The sequence below is a fragment of the Alosa pseudoharengus genome, unplaced genomic scaffold, assembly GCF_046254945.1.
Source record: "Alosa pseudoharengus isolate Yale_2024_CS ecotype anadromous, Long Island Sound unplaced genomic scaffold, YU_APseudo_1.1 YU_APseudo_1.1_scf_20, whole genome shotgun sequence".
In the NCBI taxonomy this organism is placed as follows: Eukaryota; Metazoa; Chordata; class Actinopteri; order Clupeiformes; family Clupeidae; genus Alosa; species Alosa pseudoharengus.
The window spans coordinates 14,500,269-14,519,450 of NW_027468664.1; the positions used below are offsets into that span (position 1 = coordinate 14,500,269).

Here is a 19,182-nt window from a genome sequence, read left to right on the forward strand (position 1 = left end):
CAGTAGACACCAGCAAGCTGGCTTCTGCAGGCCTTCAGCAAGCATCCACAGATCTGGTCTGACCCTGGTGCTTTATTTGGTCTCTTTCTTCTGAGCACCAGCTCCACCTCCGTCTGCTACAGCTCTCGGTTTACATAGCCCGGCATCCTAGCGGAGCTCCTCCATTAGCTTCTCCCTCTCTTATGTGTAGTCCAACTTCCTGAACCTTCAGTAAAACTGGTTAAGGTTCTCTTTAGCCCCAGTGGTGGGTGGAGCCGAGTTGTTGTTGGGGAGGCCAGCTAGGGTTTTGAGACCTTGCCAGGCATCTCTTGGCTTACCATCCTGGAAGAGTTTCTCAACTCTCTCCTTGTATTCCTTCTTTGCTGCTTTTATTTTTTTATTCAGTTTGTTTTGAATGAGCTTGGATTCAATTTTATTTCCGGTGAAGAATGCAATTTTCTTTTCATTCAGGGTTGATTTCAGGGCTTTTGTTATCCAGGGCTTGTTAGAAAAAACCTTAACAGTCTTAGTGAGGACAACCATCTCCTTACAGAAAGTTATATAGTCAGTAACCACATCAGTTGCCTCCTCTAGACTTCCCTGCGTTAGCACCTCACACAATTGTACCCAAAATTGCAGCAGTGTCCCACTTTTTACCTGCTTCTTTATGATACCCTCCCTTTGCAGCTTGGTGCGATAGATGGGGATAAGATGGACAACGTTGTGGTCTGCAATACTGGGAGGGCTCGTCAGGCTAGGGAGGAGGTTTTTTTACATGTCTTGTATGCATTCCTTACATTACCATAACAGAGGTCGATTGTTTTATGGCCTCTGGTAGAGCATGTAACGTACTGTTGGTAAGTCGGAAGAATTTGATTTAATGTACAGGCATTAAAATCCCCAAGGACAGGAACAGGGGAGTCAGGGGATGCACATTCAATTTTGTGGACACTTGCAGCTATGGTCTCGGATGCGCGTGACGTTGCCTGAGGGGGGGGGGGGGGGGCGTAAACAAGCAGCAGGGCCAGCTGACTAAACTCACGGGGCAAATATTTGGGTCTGAATGACATGGCAAGCAACTCCACGTCAGGTGTGCAATAATGGCTGCCGTGCATCACCCAGGTGCTACACATTGCTGGTGGTTAGTAAGGTTCCCTCTTGATTGTGAAGTGCTTTGGGTGTCTTGAAAAAGCGCTATATGAATGCAATGTGTTACTGCTGTTGAAGTGAAACCAAGCACACGGGACATTATTTATCATGACAATGTTTGTTTTTTATGTACACTGCCATTCAAAAGTTTTGGGTCACTTAGAAATTTCCATTCCACTCCAAGAGCTGAGAGTTGTATTGTTTGCAGGGCAGCAGTTTTCAGATTACATTATGTGCTTACATAATTGCAAAATGGTTCTCCAATGTTTTCTCAGTTAGCCTTTAAGAATTGTATCAGATTAGTAAAACAGAAAGTGTCTTGGAACATTGGGTGAATGGTTTCTGATATAGGGGAATGTAGATATTGCATTAAACATCAGCCATTTCTTTCTACAACAGTCATTTACATTAATGATGAAAACAAGGACATTTCTAAGTGACTCCAAACTTGAACGGTAGTGTAAGTATGTGTGAAATGTCTTATATGGTAACGTGTGATGTTAGGCCTAGTTGATATTTTTCCAGCTGCATGCATGGTTTAGAATGTCTCTTGTGATTTTCTGCTGATGCTACCTTATGATTGCTTCACTCACTGTGTTCAGCATTCAAATGTTATCTTTGGTGTGGGGAAGGTGCATTGCAAATAAAATGCTAATGTCTATGCAATGTGCAAATGCCTTTATTAGCCTACAAACCCAATTCTAAAAAATATATGACACTGTGTAAAATGTGAACCAAGTGTAAATCATTTTAACAAAAGAACTAAATGAGACCTTTGTACGTTTTTATTTATAATGCCGTTTAAGGTCAAAAAATGTTACTATGAGCGAAAAATAGAAATCCTCAAACACTTCCCTAGGTCCCCGCCTCCTTCTCACATTTCTCAATCGCTCCTCTTCCATCTCTCTCCTTTTCCTTTCCTCTTCTTCAGCTTTTGCCTTCATCTCTTTTCTTAATAATTTTTCCTGCTCTTCAGCCTTTGCCTTCATCTCTTTATTAATTTTTGATCCTGCTCTCTTGCTTTTTCTTCTGCCTCTCTCAACTTTCTCTCTTCCTCTCTCACCTTTGCCACTCTCTCTTTCTCGTAAGCTAATAGAGGATCTTCCCTTTTGACCGCCAATAAGATCTTCTCTCTAAGCTTTGCTACTTCTTCTTGTCTCCTCTCACCCATTTGTTCTCGTCTCTTGATTGCTTTCTTCTCTTCCTCCTCATCCATCAAAGAATCGCCTGAGTCTGTGTATGTGTATGTGTCGAGCTCTGCGCCACAGTCTTCGGACTTCATAGTTTGCTCCTGCTCTCTCGCTTTCTCCTTCATTCCTCTTTCCTTCTCTGCTTTATTCTTCATCTCTCTCAGTTCTCCTCTGTTCTATTGCTGCTTCTACCATCTCCTTTGTTCGTCTCTCTTCCTCCTTTGGTTGTCTCTCCATCTCTAGATGAATTCTCTCCTGCTCTCTAGCTTTCTCCATCATCTCGCTCGTCTTTCTGTCCCCTTAACTTTTTCTCTCAACATTCTCTCATGTTCTCGCACTTCCACTTCCATCTCTTTTCTCTGTTATTTTTCCTTCACTTTTAACTCTGCCTCTCTCACAATTGACTCCCGATCTCTTGCTTTCTCTTCCATGTCCCTCATTTTATTTTCTTCCTCCATCGCTTTTTTCATAATTTCTCTCATTCTCTCTTGCTCTGCCACTTGTTCTTCTGCTTCTCTGCATCTTTCTCCTTCTTTCACTTTTTCTCTCAACATTTGCTCCTCCTCGCTCACTTTCTCTTCTATTTCTCTCATTTTTGTTTCCTGGTCCTTCGCTGTTATCTCCAGCTCTCCCAAGATTCTCTTCTGCTCGCTGGCTTTTTCTTTTATCTCTCTCATTTTCATGTCTTCTTCCTTTGCTGTTTTCTGCATCTCTCTTAGCATTCTCTCTTTCTCTCTCACTTTCTCTGCCATTTCCCTCATCCCTCTTTCTTCCTCCTTTGTCTTTGCTCTCAACCGTCTCTCCTGCTCTGTCACTTTCTCTTCCACCTCTTGTATCAATCTTTCTTCCTCCTTCACATGTTTTCTCAACACTTTTTCAGACTCTCTCACTTTCTCTTCCATCTCCCTTATCTGTCTTTTGTTCTCCTTTACTTTTTCTTTCAACATTGTCTCCTGCTCGCTCACTTTTTCTTCCATGTCTCTTATGTGTCTTTCTTCCTCATTCACGTGTTTTCTCAACACTCTCACACTCTCTCACTTTCTCTTCCATCTCCCTTATCTGTCTCTCTTCCTCCACTGCTTTTTTCTTGATATCATTCATCACTCTCTCCTGCTCTCTCAGCGTTGCCATGTTGTCATCTCTTTTTCTCATCACCCTCTCCTCCAGTCCTGTCAGCTGGCAGGGCCGTTTCAAGGAATTTGGGGGCCCCAAGCAAAATGGACATGGAGCCCCCCCCCCCCCCCCACTGCACGCAAAGCCTACAGGAACCACCGCATAGCCATACAGTTTAAGTTCACCCACAGTTTATATAAAAACAAAAATTTGACAGTGCAAATACTGCAGTTGCATATATATACTGTGCATTAGTTTTGAACATTTTGAACATTTGAACATTTGCAAAAACACCATCGTACCATAAAATCCAATATAAATGTAAAAAAGTGCACAATAACTAAATCCAACATACTTAAACACACACACACACACACACTCACATTAACATTTTTCAGTTCTCACAAAGTGAGAAAATAAAACACTGCCATCTTATGCAGAAAAAGGATGCATTGTTCAAACTATAAAGAGTGCAGGTTGTATAGCAATTTAAAAATCCAACATAAATACAAGTACACACACAGTCACACACACACGCACACACATATTAACCTTTCAGGCCATCTTCATCAGTGGAGGTATCCTTAGGAAGAGCCTGAGGGCTGAGAAATTTAAGCAAAGCACCTTGAGGGAGAAAGAAAAGATATGTTAGCATTTCCATATTTTGATATTTAGAAGGGATGCAGCTGCTTTCACAACTACCAATTCTTACTGTAAAAACATCCCAAGCTAATGTTATACATTGACCTAGGCCTACTTGTAGCTTAGCATTTAAGCATTCTGCTGTTTGAGAATTAGACAGACGCACCTGGTGCTTTAAAGACAGTAAACAGTTGGCGTGCATGAATACTACTAGACATGAAAGTTCCAGTCTGCTTTGATGCACGGAATTTATCGTGTGGTTTTCCTAACCCCCATTTGGTAAATAGATTATCACGGTCGAATAGGCCTATAGCAGAGAAGCTATGCCACTTTCACCAAAACCTATTACAAAGCTATAGCGATGTTATGTCATTAAATACGATAAACAGTGATTCTGGAACAGATCTGCGTCTTCCTTATCCCGTTAATAAACACATTACAGTAACCATATTCCGTCCGTTCGAGGGAAAAAGTTGCGCTAACTGTTCTAGTTTGTTACAAGCAGCATGGGCCGTCAGGCAGGTAGTTAACATAACATTTTTTTGCTAGGCTAGCCTTCCTGCTGCGACATTACACCATTTGTACAAGACAAGTAGAGCTATTTTATCCAGTGTAATTTATCACTTACCACTATCTTGTTTTTTCTTGTCATCAGAGAATGTCTAATAAGGGTTGTCATCCTCTTCATTTCTCTTCTGGCTTCCGGATGCATAACTCCGCTTCATTATGACTGCTGAGGTTTTATATTTTCGCGGCAGCAACAGAGACCACAAACCTGGCTGGCTGGCTGCTGTCAGCGACTACTGAGAGGGGCCCCCTTGAGGGGGATCCCGGTATTGCCGGTAACAGTGTCGTTGCACTTTACTGCATTGACTATCAAAGGGGCGCTCACAGTTTGTCGTTGCATTTTATTCTTAACCAGTCGTTGTCTTGGGGCCCCTGGCCAGCTCGGGGCCCCAAGCAATTGCTTGGTTTGCTTGCCTTCTAGCGACGGGCCTGTCAGCTGGGCACCTTCTCTCTCTCTCTCTCTTCCTGCTTTTTCTTCAGTGCCACCTGACAGATACTGTGGATTTAAAAACACTGTGTTAATGACTGAACCCATACATCATAAATGAACCGAAATGCCGGACAATCTCAAACATAAGCATCTTGCTTGTACATAAACTTCCAGTATCAGCTTATTAATGTATAGAGTACATACTGCCACTCCCACCGTCTTGCCCACATCTCTTGGCTCTTTCTGTGCACAGCCTCTCTCATTCGCCGCAGCTCGTCCCTCATCCTGTCCTTCGCCACCTTTCTCTCCAGCTCCTTCACCCACTGGTCCAGCTCTCTCTTGTCAGGGGTCGGCCTCCTTAGCCTCCCCTCCTGGAAGTTGGGGTCCAGCTGCCCTTTAGATGGGACACATGAAATCCTAACAGACCTTTCGGCCATGGTTGCACTGTTCTGTGGAAGAGATACATCATTTGGCTCAGGTGAGACTGTCTTTTGCTTAACATTAAATCTTTTCATATGTAAGCCTACTACAATAATGTTATTTAAACATATTATTATTATTATTATTATTATTATTATTATTATTATATTAAAAAATACTGACACAACGAAAATGCTATTACATTAGGCACACCTGTAATCATCTGTACTTGTTGACTGATTGCTGTAGAATGAAGATCTGAACCTCTTGGCATCCCCTTTTAAATGTTTCCATGGTCACCATGACACCCATAGAACTTTGAGCATTGTTGGATTATGATACATAACATGCATCATAATGATTCTAGAACTAATTGCTACAACTAAGGGGCCGTTTAATACGAGAACGATTGCGAAGGAAGACAAAATATTTTATCATAAGTGCCTTTCGTTTACACGGCGACCCCGCCATCGGGGCTTGAAGACGCAAAAATCTGAAGACTCCTTCCAGAGTGTAGAGTTTTGAAGATGACCCGGGTTGCGTCTCCGTCTAAACGGCTAAACTGGCTAAACTGACAAATTAGAATGTCTGCGCGTGACGTACCGGGGTTCTATCACACCACCACCCAGCGGTCTGGAATGCATATCCAATCAAATATCACGTACTCTTGCGTCTTCATATAAACAAACATTTCCCCCTGAGAATGCTCGTCTAAACGCAAATAAAAAAATGAAGACGAGACGCCACTTCTGCGTCTTCTCTTTTCATCGTCACTGTATAAACGTAGACTAAGACTACTTTATATTTTAATAGCAATAATAAACATTATTATTAGCCTACCACAATGAAGTTAATAGATAGATAGATAGATAGATAGATAGATAGATAGATTACTTTATTCATCCCTAGAGGGAAATTATGGTGTTAGCCTACAGCAGCAATTAATAATATTGTAACGTCGGCGCATAAAGACTGTGTTAGCGTTCTCCAGCGAAAGGCATGCTGGGACACGAGGGTGAACATTTGGGGGGTTTATGTCGTTATTCTCCTAAGTTATAAGTGTAATGTTAGCGTCTTTATTGTAACATGTTTCCCTTTTAGTTCTCCCTCGTGTGTGATCCTTTTTGTGTGGGAGGCTGCGTCCTCCCCTGTATGTGTAGTGTGTGTGCGTGCTTGACCTGCCCTGTTTGCATTGTGTTCTGTGTCGATCTGTGTCCCGGCTCTTGTTCCCAGTGAATAAACCTTTTGATTGGACAACTGTGTGGTTCGCTATCAAATCGTTACATTGGTGTCAGAAGCGACTTTCGAACATGGCCTCCGCTCAGCGAGAGAAGCTGGGAGCGGGAGACCTCACCGCTGGGTGGAGGCCCACGCAAGAGGATCCAGAGAGAGCCCTTGTAAGGGCTACTAAAGAGCTTGAGGCCTTCTATCGTTACCGCCGCCGGAGGAGAGGAGCTATCGCCGAGACCTGCCTGCTTCCATGGGAGGAGATCTGGCCAGATGAAGTGGTCGCGGAGAAGATGACGCTGGCCTGGGCGCTGACTCCACGGCGAGCCGCGACGCGTGAGCAGAGCCGAGGGAGTGCGGCGAGGAAGAGGTTCCTAGACGATGGACGGTTGGCGGAGCCGCTGAGGGCAGCGAACTCACGACGGTGGGGCAGCTTCGACGGAAGGGCCCTCTAGTGTGTGACTGTTTTGGTGTGTGCTTTAACTTTTGGGTGCGTGTGAGGGGCACCGTGCAGTGCTAGGCGCTAGTTCTAGTTGGCCTGTTGACCGGCGCCTTTTAAAAAAGAAAAAAAGTTCGTTGTGTGGAGTTCGATAGCACGACCATCTCGGGGGTCGTGCCTTCGCCGAGGCCGCGAAGGAGTGGAACGGGCCGGGAACAGAGCAGTACGGCTTTGCGAGATGGCAACACGAGGAGGGACGCCGAAGACGGTAGCTGCAGCGGGAGAGCTCAGCGCGGTCCGGTTGCTGTGGAGTCGGTGCCTGTCTGTCCCGGTCGGCGACTCGACGGAGCGGAGTGGCGTTGGTGCAGCTTCATCTGGCCCCCCTCGAACCCCGGTGCTTGGTACAGTGTCGACGGTTGTAAGGCCACCTAGGGCCCCGTCTGGAGAGGAGGAGTGCCGTGGTGACACGCCGCGGAAAGTGCAGCCTGAGGGCGGCTGCTGAGAGGGAGCTGGTGACGAGCGGGTCGGCCACGTGGCTGCTAGCACGCCCGAACTGGATTGCTAGCAGCGTGGCGCCCCGTTGAGTGAGCTCCTGCGGCGCGTGCACCCCACGTGAGTTGGCGGAACTGTCGCACTGAACTGAGTGGCGGGCGACGCGCGCCGACGTTAGCATGTGGCTACCTCGTGGGCATTGCCGAGGACGGCAATGGCTTGTTGGGGGAGCTGTGTAACGTCGGCGCATAAAGACTGTGTTAGCGTTCTCCAGCGAAAGGCATGCTGGGACACGAGGGTGAACATTTGGGGGGTTTATGTCGTTATTCTCCTAAGTTATAAGTGTAATGTTAGCGTCTTTATTGTAACATGTTTCCCTTTTAGTTCTCCCTCGTGTGTGATCCTTTTTGTGTGGGAGGCTGCGTCCTCCCCTGTATGTGTAGTGTGTGTGCGTGCTTGACCTGCCCTGTTTGCATTGTGTTCTGTGTCGATCTGTGTCCCGGCTCTTGTTCCCAGTGAATAAACCTTTTGATTGGACAACTGTGTGGTTCGCTATCAAATCGTTACAATATAAATATATCACACATACATACAAGTTAAAAAAATAAATACAATTGGATAGTCTCTGTTAAAGAGGTTGTAAACTGTATTGTCTCTCAGCATAAGATTTTCTCTCACGGCACAAAGGGGAGTTGTTGTAAATAGTTATAATGGCGTGGCAGGAATGATTTTCTATAACGGTCCTTGTTACAGCGAAGTTGGAGCAACCTCCAGCTGAAAACACTCTGTTGTTTGACCAGTCGTGGATGTGAGGTGTTATAGGTCCATAATGTTAAGGAGCTTTTGTAACATCAACAACTAACTCTAGGGGTTCAAATGTGGGCCACTTCCAATTAGGGACCGTTTGTTATTTATAAACGGGGTCACCGGAGGAAAATAAGCCTGTTTGAGTTGTGATTCACTCGGATCTTTCACCCGTATCTTTAAATTAACCCATGAGTCGCGAGTCCCTAGTATCATTAACTCGGATCAGTTGAGTCCTACTACAATTCAATCTAAAACGATAAACAGCGCCACACACAAACCTCTTGCAACATTAGCTAGCCTCCTAGCCCTAGCCATCGTAGCTGCCAAAAATGTAACAATTTCGTAGGCAACCACAACTCCACAAATCAACTCAAGCGACTGAGTGAGCAGGCAGTCCGAGATAAGTGGTTAACTTCCCACAGAGCCGGAAACATTGCAGACTCACAGACCATGGGACTCAGATTGGAGCGGCTGAGTAGCAATCCGGGTTAGTCGGATCAGCCGGCTGGTTAGGCTACGTTGAGTACGAGTCAGTCGAATCAGCCGGCTACGTTGTCATGAGTGGATCTGCGAGAGCGAGTAGCTCCTCCTCGAGGTGAAAAGCAATTCCACAACAAAAGCCATTTCTTTCACTTCTGAAATAACATTCAATGTTCTGCATGTAGCCTAGACATAATTAGATTTGGTGTATAGATGTAGCATATTAAAATGCAATTAGGTCGTGCAGACAGTCCGAACTGCACGCTCATGGAGCTGCTTGAGTAGCCTATCTACCTGGGTCAGTCGAATCAGCTGGGCGGGCCGGTTAGGTTGTTATGAGTGCGAGTCAGCCGAATCAGCCGGCTACGTTGTCATGAGTGGATCTTTAGAGGAGCGAGTAACTCCTCGTCAAGGTTAAAAGAAAATCCACAACAAAAGCCATGCTTTCACTTCTGAAATAACATATATTCTGCACGCATAGCCTACTTTAAAATGCAATTAGGTCGCGAAGACAGTCCGAAACATTGCAAGCTCTGTATGGAGTTGCTTGAGTAGGCTAGCCTACCTGGGTCATTTGGATCAGCCAGGCGGACCGGTTACGTTATGTTGTTATGAGTGCGAGTCAGTCGAAACCGGCCTACGTTCCAAGTAGCAGTGCGTAATTCTGCTTCATAAAGTTGAACAAATACATTTGGTCATATAAATAGCCAGTTTATGGTCTACAGTTATGGTAGGCCAACTTGGAGTGAATATACAGGGGGAATTCTTTGTCTAGCTGAGTAGCCTGGCAGGTGCGCACGTAGGCATAGCCTACGGCCGAACACCGCAAGCGCTAATGAATCTTGCTCTCACGACAACCACGTCGTTAACTTAAATAGGCCTAGGTTAACATCACTCTGAGTTCGCATTCAAGCAAGCAAAACGATGATTTGAATACATCTGTTTCACTGGAAGGGCAAGGGGTAACAACAGGACAACACAGAGACAGGCCAGAATGCAGGGCTAATGTTATGAGTATTACAGTAATATGGGATATTCTACGGGAAAATATTAAAAAGGCAAGACAGTAGGGAAACGTTAAAATGATAAACCCGGAAAAAGTTGGCATGTTAGGTATTTTTCGGTCCCTGTGATTATTTGTGAAATTGTGCAAACGGCCTTTTCAAGTCATTTGAGAATGAAGGAGTGTAGCAAGCTCCCAAATTGACGCTCGTCTGAGAAATTGAGTTTTGGATAATGTTCAGCTTCGGCAGCTTTATGACTGAGGAAGCCTAGACGAGTCCATAGCAACAAGTTCATGTGTTGAATTAGATATTACCCAGTGTGCTTTGTTGAATGGTCTCAATGCTTTATTGTTTTATTTCATGTGAATACTTACTAGAGGAGTAACTTTTCAAGTAGGCTAATGCAGTTGCAGGAAGTGTGCATTTAGTTTCCATGCTTATTGTGTTTCCACAACAATGTTAGGGAGTAAATCTACTGAAATGGCCACCATCTTGGTGAAGTGTGATGTGTAAGATCAGAAAGCAGAGGTTGATTTTAGGACGGTAGCATATGTTGATGTGTTACCATAGCATAGCGTGTAAGAGCGTGGGTGGAACTCGTCGTCAATTAGCTGGGGAGGGTCATGTCGTTTTTGAAAATGATGCTGAAGGGTCTTTGAAAATTATATCGCAGGTAGGGGGGGGTCATGCAACTTTTGATCGAGGCACTCAAAATCCCTCCGGTGATCCCGTTTATAAATAACGAACGGTCCCTTACAGAGCCAGCTCTTTTAATCAACTTGTTGAGTTTTTGGTGTCATTTGCCCTGATACTGCCCCATGGCTGCAAAGAAAATGGTATAAACAGCAGACTGGTAGCAGACTGGTAAAACATGTTCAACATCCTGCTACACACATTAAAATACCTAAGCTTCCTCAAGAAGTCTGCTCTGTCTCTTCCTATAAACAGCCTCAGTGTTGCACTTCCAGTCCAGTTTGTTATCCAGATAGTCCAGGCAAAGTAAAGTCTGACCCAAAACTAATTGCAACAACATTTATTTTCACATGTTTATATTTCAATTGGTGATCTAAACGCCATAGTAAAAGTCTGTCAAAAATCCAGTTGGTGGAAATAAGTTAAAATGAGGGTTGTTTTATGCATGATCCTTCATACTGACAAAACTAATTAGAATGTTGTAGAATAAGCATTCTAAAGAACGGACTCTGCTGTAGTAGGCCCTAGCCTATTTAGTTTGATTATTTCACATCGACTACTACTGTCTCTCTCAGTTCAACTTGAGTAGATTATTACAGTCTGCGTAACGGCGATTCTTCGTTGGGTGAACGTCGCCAAATGGTTCCCTGCTCATTGAAACTGAACCCCGGGTGGATTTAAACTTTCACAGGATCAACCATGTCAACAGCCTTGGAAAGTTACATTAACCGTATCCTTTAATCTGTTAATACTACACGTTTATCTTACTGTCAAGACACTGTGATTATGATCTGATATCTCTTCCATATTCATGCTCGTGTAACATTAGCAGAAGGTTTCCTTGTAGGATAATGTTAGCTAGCTAGCTAATGCAGCTAACTTAACCCACTTGGACATGGTACAAAAGCTGAAATGAGTGTTTAAATACATTTTGTGTGTGGACAGCAATGCTGATTATCTATTTATCTTGTTCGAGATGACTGAGCCTGAATGCTTAATATTTGTAATTGGATCTGTTCAATATAAGTTAGCATTGCGTGAAAGATAGGCTAGCTAGCCAACAAGCTAAACAACATGAATTGTATACTAACGTTAACGTTATACACTGGCTAGCTAGCCAACAAGCTAAACAACATGATTTGTATACTAACGTTAACGTTATACACTGGCAAGCGTTACTTTAGGCAGTGCTGTCCAGTATATAGACTGTATGTCTATGCTCCAGTATTATCTGTGCAATCAATGGGAGTAAATAGCTTCTGGAAACTAACAAATCATGCTTATCTCATTTTAGCTACTGACTGACTGCTATTAGGCCATCAACTACTAGTTAAGTTAATACATCACACTGCAATGCTAGCTGCCAGAGCCCGTCTACTTATTAGACATTCTCTGTAGTTGCGTTTGTTTTCTTTAACGGCCGTTTTTTTAAGGGACCGTGGCCATCATTACGTCGGACGGGAGAATGATAGTGGTTGGTACTTTTCTTCCAGAAATGAAAACTTATTTTTGTATGAAAAACATGCATCGTGGTGGTGTTGTGCTAATGTGTATTATCAACGTCACCTGCAGGGCACACTGAAGGGTTTCGATCAGACCATCAACCTGATCTTGGATGAGAGCCACGAGCGGGTGTTCAGTTCAACTCAAGGAGTGGAGCAGGTGGTTCTTGGACTGTATATAGTCAGAGGAGACAATGTGTAAGTAGCATTTGTCCAGTTAACACGGTAACAGTTCAGCACACAAACACGTAAACCCAACTACTAGAACATACAGTATATTTTATGATGACAGTCTGGGCTATTGGGGCTGCAAAGATAGGATTGTGAGTATTTGATGTAGAACAGGGAAAAGAAATATGCATACATTTCTGCCAGCACTAGTTGATATGCTTATGGTATTAGGATTCTTGAACACCAGGTTATTGCATTAGCACTTTCATATTTCCCCTTGGGGATCAATAAAGTATCTATCTATCTATCTATCTATCTATATGCATGCTGAGTTATTGAGGAATAATGTCCATGTCCACAGCATTATTTGAAAGCTATCATTATGCTACCCACCTCTCCAGCAATGTTGTAATCTTATAAAGCTTAAATTTTTTTATCTAATAATCAGAGGTGGGCACAAATACATCAAAAACTAATTTGTTACAAATTACAAATACTGGCTCATGAAATGTAACAAAATACAATACAAAATACTGATGTGAAAAATGTATTTAATTAAAGTACAAGTAATTAGTAACTTGGAAATACAAAAATACCCACACAATAATCATGGTATACTAACAAGGCATATTATTGAAAATGTATCCCCAAGAAACAAGAAATATTATTTTTGATTGGCTGGCAGGGGGCTATTAATTCTGTACATTGGGGCACCTATTTAGTAGATCTGGGAAAAAATACTAATCTCCATACCATATCAATGTAAACAATGATTGAACTGACAAGCAGGCTTCGCAACAGTGGAATCAACTGTAACAATACAAAGCAAACTACCCACCATCATTTTCCGTAACCAATGAAAGTAGTACAACAAATTGAACAGGTCGGCCTCTTTTTAAACTGAACTACATTTCCCTTGTTGTGCTATAAATGCATGCCTACTGGCAACATGGGGGATAAACAGAAGAACAACCTATAAGGTGTCCCAATATACTGAATTAATTTACTTGGAAGAGAATCTTTGTCTCCATCTCTTCCATTATTTCTGCATATCAGGACACCTCAGCCGATGTTACTCCTTACATAAACCCTCATGTCAAATCCAAGTTTTAATACTGTCCTGCAGTAAGAATGAACATCAGCTATTAGGTACTCAAGGTCATGGGGTCAAAAGCCGTGGTCCTAATATTTTCCCTCAGTATCTTATCTGTATTGTTTTCAAATTGTAGTCTTGTAGCACTTAACACACCTGACAATTCAAGCTCCTAGTTAGTTTTTTCATTTCTTTCAACTTCCTGACATGTTCTAAGGGGCTTTACGTTGTCTACAGGGTGACACAAATTTACATAAACAAACAAATTGGGTTTACACCCCATGTTGTCCTTACAGAAGGATGATAAAGATGACCATTTTGGCTCCCACAATTGACTTTTCTTTTAATTTTTTTCAACTTTACAAATGTTCAGAGGGGATCGTAATAGAGGAAAGTTGGATCTAACACTTTTAAGTTGGTCACAATGTGGCATACCACAGCAAGAAAAATGGAAAATGGGTAAACATTTCATCAGCCAAATAACATACTGGTAAACATAGGTTCTACTGACTTACAAGGTGCTGGATTAAAAACATCTGTTCTCTGTATATCTGTCTCCAAGCCCAGGGACTCTTTATTGAAATGAGTGTAATTAAAATGCCAACTTGAAATGGCATTGTGGAACCAGAGAGGGTTGAAGCGGTAATCAAGGATCTTTGGTGGACCTGTCATGGAGTTAGACACAGGTCAAGAAAAGATGGAATACAAGCTGGGGCTGAAGGGGTGAATTGAGGATGGAGAACCACTATTATACACACCTTTTGGTCTGAAATACATAATGTTATTTATTAGTTAACATGTAACTTATAATGAGTTTGAGTAACAATCCCTGTAGAATGTATGTACTGTAATGTCGAGATGCTTTATTTTGACATGTAACCCTGTTGGTGGTAACTGTTCGGTACAGCAAGAAGGTAGCTCAATTCCAGTGAGAAACATACAGTAGGCCTACCCTCCAGAGTTATTGGCACCTCTGCTAAAGTTGACTAAAAATCAGTATAAAAAATAATCTGTTGGTGATTTATTGTAATCTCACAATGGAAAAAAAATAGGAAAATCTGACCCTTGAATGGAAGCAAATTTATTTTGAGAAAAAGGAAAATCTCATAAATAAATAAACATTTTTTAATGAAAACACATTGCTCACAATTATTGGCACCCCTGAAAAATCTTAAATACAAAACCTAACAGAAGCCTTTCCTGTCTAATTGAAACTTATTTAAGTTAATCAGAGTTTCTGTGAACTTTCAGAAGTAGATCATGACTTTCTTTTTCACTATAGTATGAAAATAGTCACACAGAGGCTAAATCCTCTAGTCATTTTTTCAACTTTTCAACTGGAAAGACGAGAATACACTAAATTTAAATAAAAAGGAAGTGTGTTGACATTTGTATGTCAGAGAATGTCTGAAAACTAGGTACTTTGTTGAAAATGCCTATATTTACAGTTTAAAAACAAGGATTAAAAGGTTCTAATCATCTGGAAATGTGACAAACATGCTTGGACAAAGACCCATGGTTATCTTGCCGACGTACAGTATGGAGGATAAGATAGACCAACAATTCCATAGGAACCACTGTTGGAGAGTTACAGACAAGGTATCATCTTGGGGTCACCAAGTCCCCCCCAAAAAATCTTTAAAAGCTAATAGATTATTTAGAGGGCATGCCAGGTAAAGTCATTTAATTACCAATGTAAACAGCAGGAGTTACTGAATGGTACAGTGACTTTGTCTGGAAGTGTGGTCTATTGTCAAATTAAATGAAAATTGCGATCTTTGGCTAGAAACACTTTAGGTGTGTTTGGCGTACATAGAAGAATGACTATACTGAAAAGAGTCCCATGGCTAATGAGAATTATGGTGGAGGTGCTGTGCTATTGTGGGGCTGTTTTTATTCCCAAAGGCCTTGGGAACCTAATTAAGGTGCATGGTATCATGAACACCAAGAAAAACCTGAACATTTTCAAAGGAAATATGTCAATCTCTGCCAAGACACTAAAAGTTAGTCATGATTGGATCATTCATCAGGTCAGTGAACCAAAACAAACGTCTAGATCAAAACAAATATGGTTTGCCGAACACAAAATCAAGCTTCGGACATTGCCATCTCAGTCCCCTGATCTAAACGCCATAGAAAAACAGTGGGATGAGTCAAAGAGGAGAATGCACAAGTGTGGACCTAGGAATCTGGACGATCTGGGAAGATTTTGTGAAGACGAACGGTCCTAAATCCCTTGCTTTGTATTCTCCAACTTTATGGGGTGCCACAGGAGAATATTACACGCTGTTGTATTGGCAAAGGAAGGCTTAAGAAGGTATTACAAGCAGGGGTGCCAATAATTGTGAGCAACGTGTTTTTGTTAAAAATATTTATTTCTTTTATGAGATTTTCCTTTTTCTCAAAATAAATTTGCTTTCCTTCAAGGTTGGATTTTTCCTTTTTTTTTTTCATTGTGAGATTACAATAAATCATCAACAGATTATTTTTATACCAGTTTTACCAGTAGTCAACTTTAGCAAAGGTGCCAATAATTCTGGAGGGTACTGTAAGTAAAAAAATAAAGAAATGTACAAGATTAACAATGTACATTAATTTAGTAAACAACAGTGTTCAACACCTGTGGGTTGTAATTATGTGTTTGGTCTTGTGTATTTCAGTGCAGTGATTGGAGAGATTGATGAAGAAACAGACTCTGCCCTTGACCTCGGCAACATCCGAGCTGAACCTCTCAACTCTGTAGTCCACTAATGGCTTGCCTACTGCATAGTCACCCCCTCTCACCAGACACACACACACACACACACACACACACACACACTGATGCATGCACGCACGCACACACACACAAGGCCAATTCACACTGCCTCAACAACTGTAAACAAACCCTGCTGTCAGATGATCAGCAAGTTACTGTTCTGTAAAAGACAGGAGTCTCTCCCAACACTCTAAACCCAGCAGCCTAATTTAGAATGTTGGGAATTCTAGTGTGTTGGGCCATTGCGAAGAGCCTTTTTTTAGTTGAAATCCTTACCACGGAGCACTCATGGTTGAAGGAAACTTCTGTGCTTAAGATCTGGGTGGGGTATATGGCTAAGTAAACCTCTTCATAGAAAAGTCTCATGGTTTCATTCTCCTGACCATAGGCCTCTTGTCACTATTCTACCCCCTCTATGGTCAGACAGGCATCATGAGAGCTGGAGCAGTGTGACTGCAACCAAAAACCTGTCTTTTCTGTTGACACGTGTAGGATCTTCATACAATATGTTGTATTGTATGTACAATGTTTTTGTTTTTTTACTGCAAATGGAATAAAAATCTGTTTAATATTTGACTTTGTGTTTTGACATGCAGATGTTTTCTGTTGATCAGTATTTTAAAATGAGAAAAGGTAGGAGTGTTGAACAAAATGAAAACAAGTGCATAGGAGAGACTGTCGACCGTTGTACTGTATGTACAAGTGGTCGGATAGGGACAATTGTAACACACATTGCAGTTGGTTGCAACTAGCAAGCCAGTGAATACAGTAGTTAAAGGTTGTATCAGTGATTTCAGGCCCAAACATAAATTATCACATTCATCTAATCTTAACTAACGATCCGCTAGCTGCTTGCCCCATAAGCAGGCCGTCAAAAAAAATGTGTCTCTGTAGGCAGCCTAGGCTCTGAGATCTGTACACAAAAACAATTGCTACCAACAGGGTCGGCAACCCCTCAAAAGCAAAATAAAGTGTTTCAGCCAATAACTGACGAGATGTGCGTTTAGGAGAGTGCACGGGAGGGAGGGGAAGGGAGTAGCAATCTAGCTCTGTTTTGTTTAAACTAGGCTTGTGCAAAATTCCAGAATTGAATTGAAACTGGCTCTTAAATTCCAATTCAATTCTTGATTTTCACTTGCATTTCAATTGAGGTAGCAAACAGGAAGCAGAATTACAATTCAAATTGTGCACAACCCTGGTTTGAACATCAACAGAAGTGACGTATCCCCGCTATCGCTGATACAACCTTTAAGACAAGCAACATTTGCTATAAAGCGACACCCTAGGTTTGAAAGATTCTCACTGTAATTTTAAAACTAAATGCAAAATGCTCATTTGGTCAGAGGAGGGCATGGTTGTTCCCACAAATGTTACTGTCCCTCCTAAACATGACCTGTTACAATTTTACTCTTTGTATGATGAATAATTTAATAGATAACTTAACATCAATACAAAAAAGAAAGAAGATTGATGTCTAAGTAGAGTGGACTACTGGATAAATCTAGGTTTAGGGGAGTTGTCATTGGAGGTATGTGTCATTTACACCACATGGCAAATTCAAATCAAGCTGAACTTCATGTCCTTTCCTGGAAATGGTTACCATTCTTCTTGTGTTTTTATTAAAAGTTGATCTGAGGGGTATTTCACAAAACCTAGATAAGGGATTAAACTGGGATTTTTAGGTTATCCTGGATTAATTTAGCCTTGACTTGGTTTCACAAAAGAGATGGCACATAAGTTACCATGGGGATTTATTCTCTGCACCTAGCCTGGTCCCGACCAGGCTAACGGCCAAGCTAAATTAATTCTAATGGTAATTATGTCGTCTTATTGGTTCAGCTAGCTGTCATTCACATCAGACCTCCGTGCTAATTTTTAAGGAGCTTTATTCCATTTATAAACTATTTGCTAAATGTATTTGCTCGCAAAACAAAACAGATTGTCTGCCTACTACCATATAGTTATTCTTTTAATTGTGATAGCCTTATAATTATTAACATAGGCCTAGGTAGCCTACTCTTTGTTTGCTTATTTTATTGATAGGCGTTTGATAAATAGCCTACTGTAGTTGATTGGAAGTGGAGGGGCACGTTCTCGGAGGTATTTTCAACTATAATATTAAGGTATATCATTACAACTATGTGCATGCAGAGGCAAGCGCTATAATGACGTTGCGTGCCGAGACAAGAAAGCACTCACACGTGGTGCATACGTAAATTTGCATTCAGTTGGTCTACCACGCCTACTCTCGCTGTTTTACAGAAATAGCCATGATTCCCCATTCCAAAAAGCACAACTTTACGTCATTGTTAGTCTATATCAAAAGCGGTTGTTCACTTTGTGTGAATGACGCTATTTTCCGTGTCTTTTTTATTCCAACCGTGGGCATTTTGGAGCAGAAACGAGAACGCGCACACATCCTGAATTACTTACACCTGGCTTGACATATGCTGCTTTCGAGATGTCATGTAAATCCGCCGCCCGAGTTGCTCTGACGCGTAAACGTGACGTAATTGCCACTTATAGTGTTCCAAATGCGTCTTTGGGCTTTTGCTACAGGACGAGTTGGAAAGAACATGGATGCCACCAGTGCAGCAGCTTCCATGCTAATGCTGGACATTTTCCTAGAACATGAGAACAAGCTCATAGCTCATCTAAACAAGCTCCTGGAGCTCCAGAAAGAGGCGACAGAAGTAGAAAATAGAATACGAAAACGGTACGTTCACATTTCAGTATGTTTGGTCGTGTACAGACTTGTTTGCAAATGCATTTTTAACTCGAAGGCTAGCAACTAGCTACCAGTGTGCTAAAAACAATAGCGACGTGACTGTTGTCTGTGAGTGTTGATCTGCTTCTAGTATTCTATGCAACGCATATCTTCTAACATCTTTAGAAGAAAATGCATTTCAGAAGCTGGATGTGAAGAACACCGTCTTGGATGTCCAAAAGAGGAAGATGAAAACGAAGTGGTGTTCTAGAAAAGTTTGGCCAAAACCAAAGACAAAGTTAAATATATGCTTCTATCA

At 42.0% G+C, this 19,182-nt stretch overlaps 1 protein-coding gene and 1 long non-coding RNA gene across 2 annotated transcripts in view; both read left to right on the plus strand.

Moving 5' to 3' along the window:
- The window catches only part of LOC143136127 (uncharacterized), a 263,743-nt gene extending 244,871 nt beyond the window's left edge, over nucleotides 1-18,872 (plus strand). Inside the window, exon 2 of the long non-coding RNA XR_012989268.1 lies at nucleotides 18,716-18,872. This is a non-coding gene — a long non-coding RNA (uncharacterized LOC143136127). The remainder of the gene's footprint in view (nucleotides 1-18,715) is intronic.
- Nucleotides 11,229-16,732, plus strand: lsm8 (LSM8 homolog, U6 small nuclear RNA associated). The gene is made up of 4 exons (XM_076296632.1): nucleotides 11,229-11,362; nucleotides 12,066-12,106; nucleotides 12,205-12,332; nucleotides 16,059-16,732. The coding sequence occupies exons 1-4, from the start codon at nucleotides 11,332-11,334 to the stop codon at nucleotides 16,147-16,149; spliced, it is 291 nt and encodes a 96-aa protein (XP_076152747.1). The 5' UTR covers nucleotides 11,229-11,331; the 3' UTR covers nucleotides 16,150-16,732.
- Nucleotides 18,873-19,182: the final 310 nt, after the last annotated feature.

Excerpts from the sequence above, each read along its gene's own strand:
- lsm8 (XM_076296632.1), top strand. The coding sequence starts at position 11,332 with ATGTCAACAGCCTTGGAAAGTTACATTAACC. Across the intron at positions 11,363-12,065 it reads CTTGGAAAGTTACATTAACC|GGACCGTGGCCATCATTACG; the intron begins GTATCCTTTAAT and ends CGTTTTTTTAAG. Across the intron at positions 12,107-12,204 it reads CGGACGGGAGAATGATAGTG|GGCACACTGAAGGGTTTCGA; the intron begins GTTGGTACTTTT and ends CGTCACCTGCAG.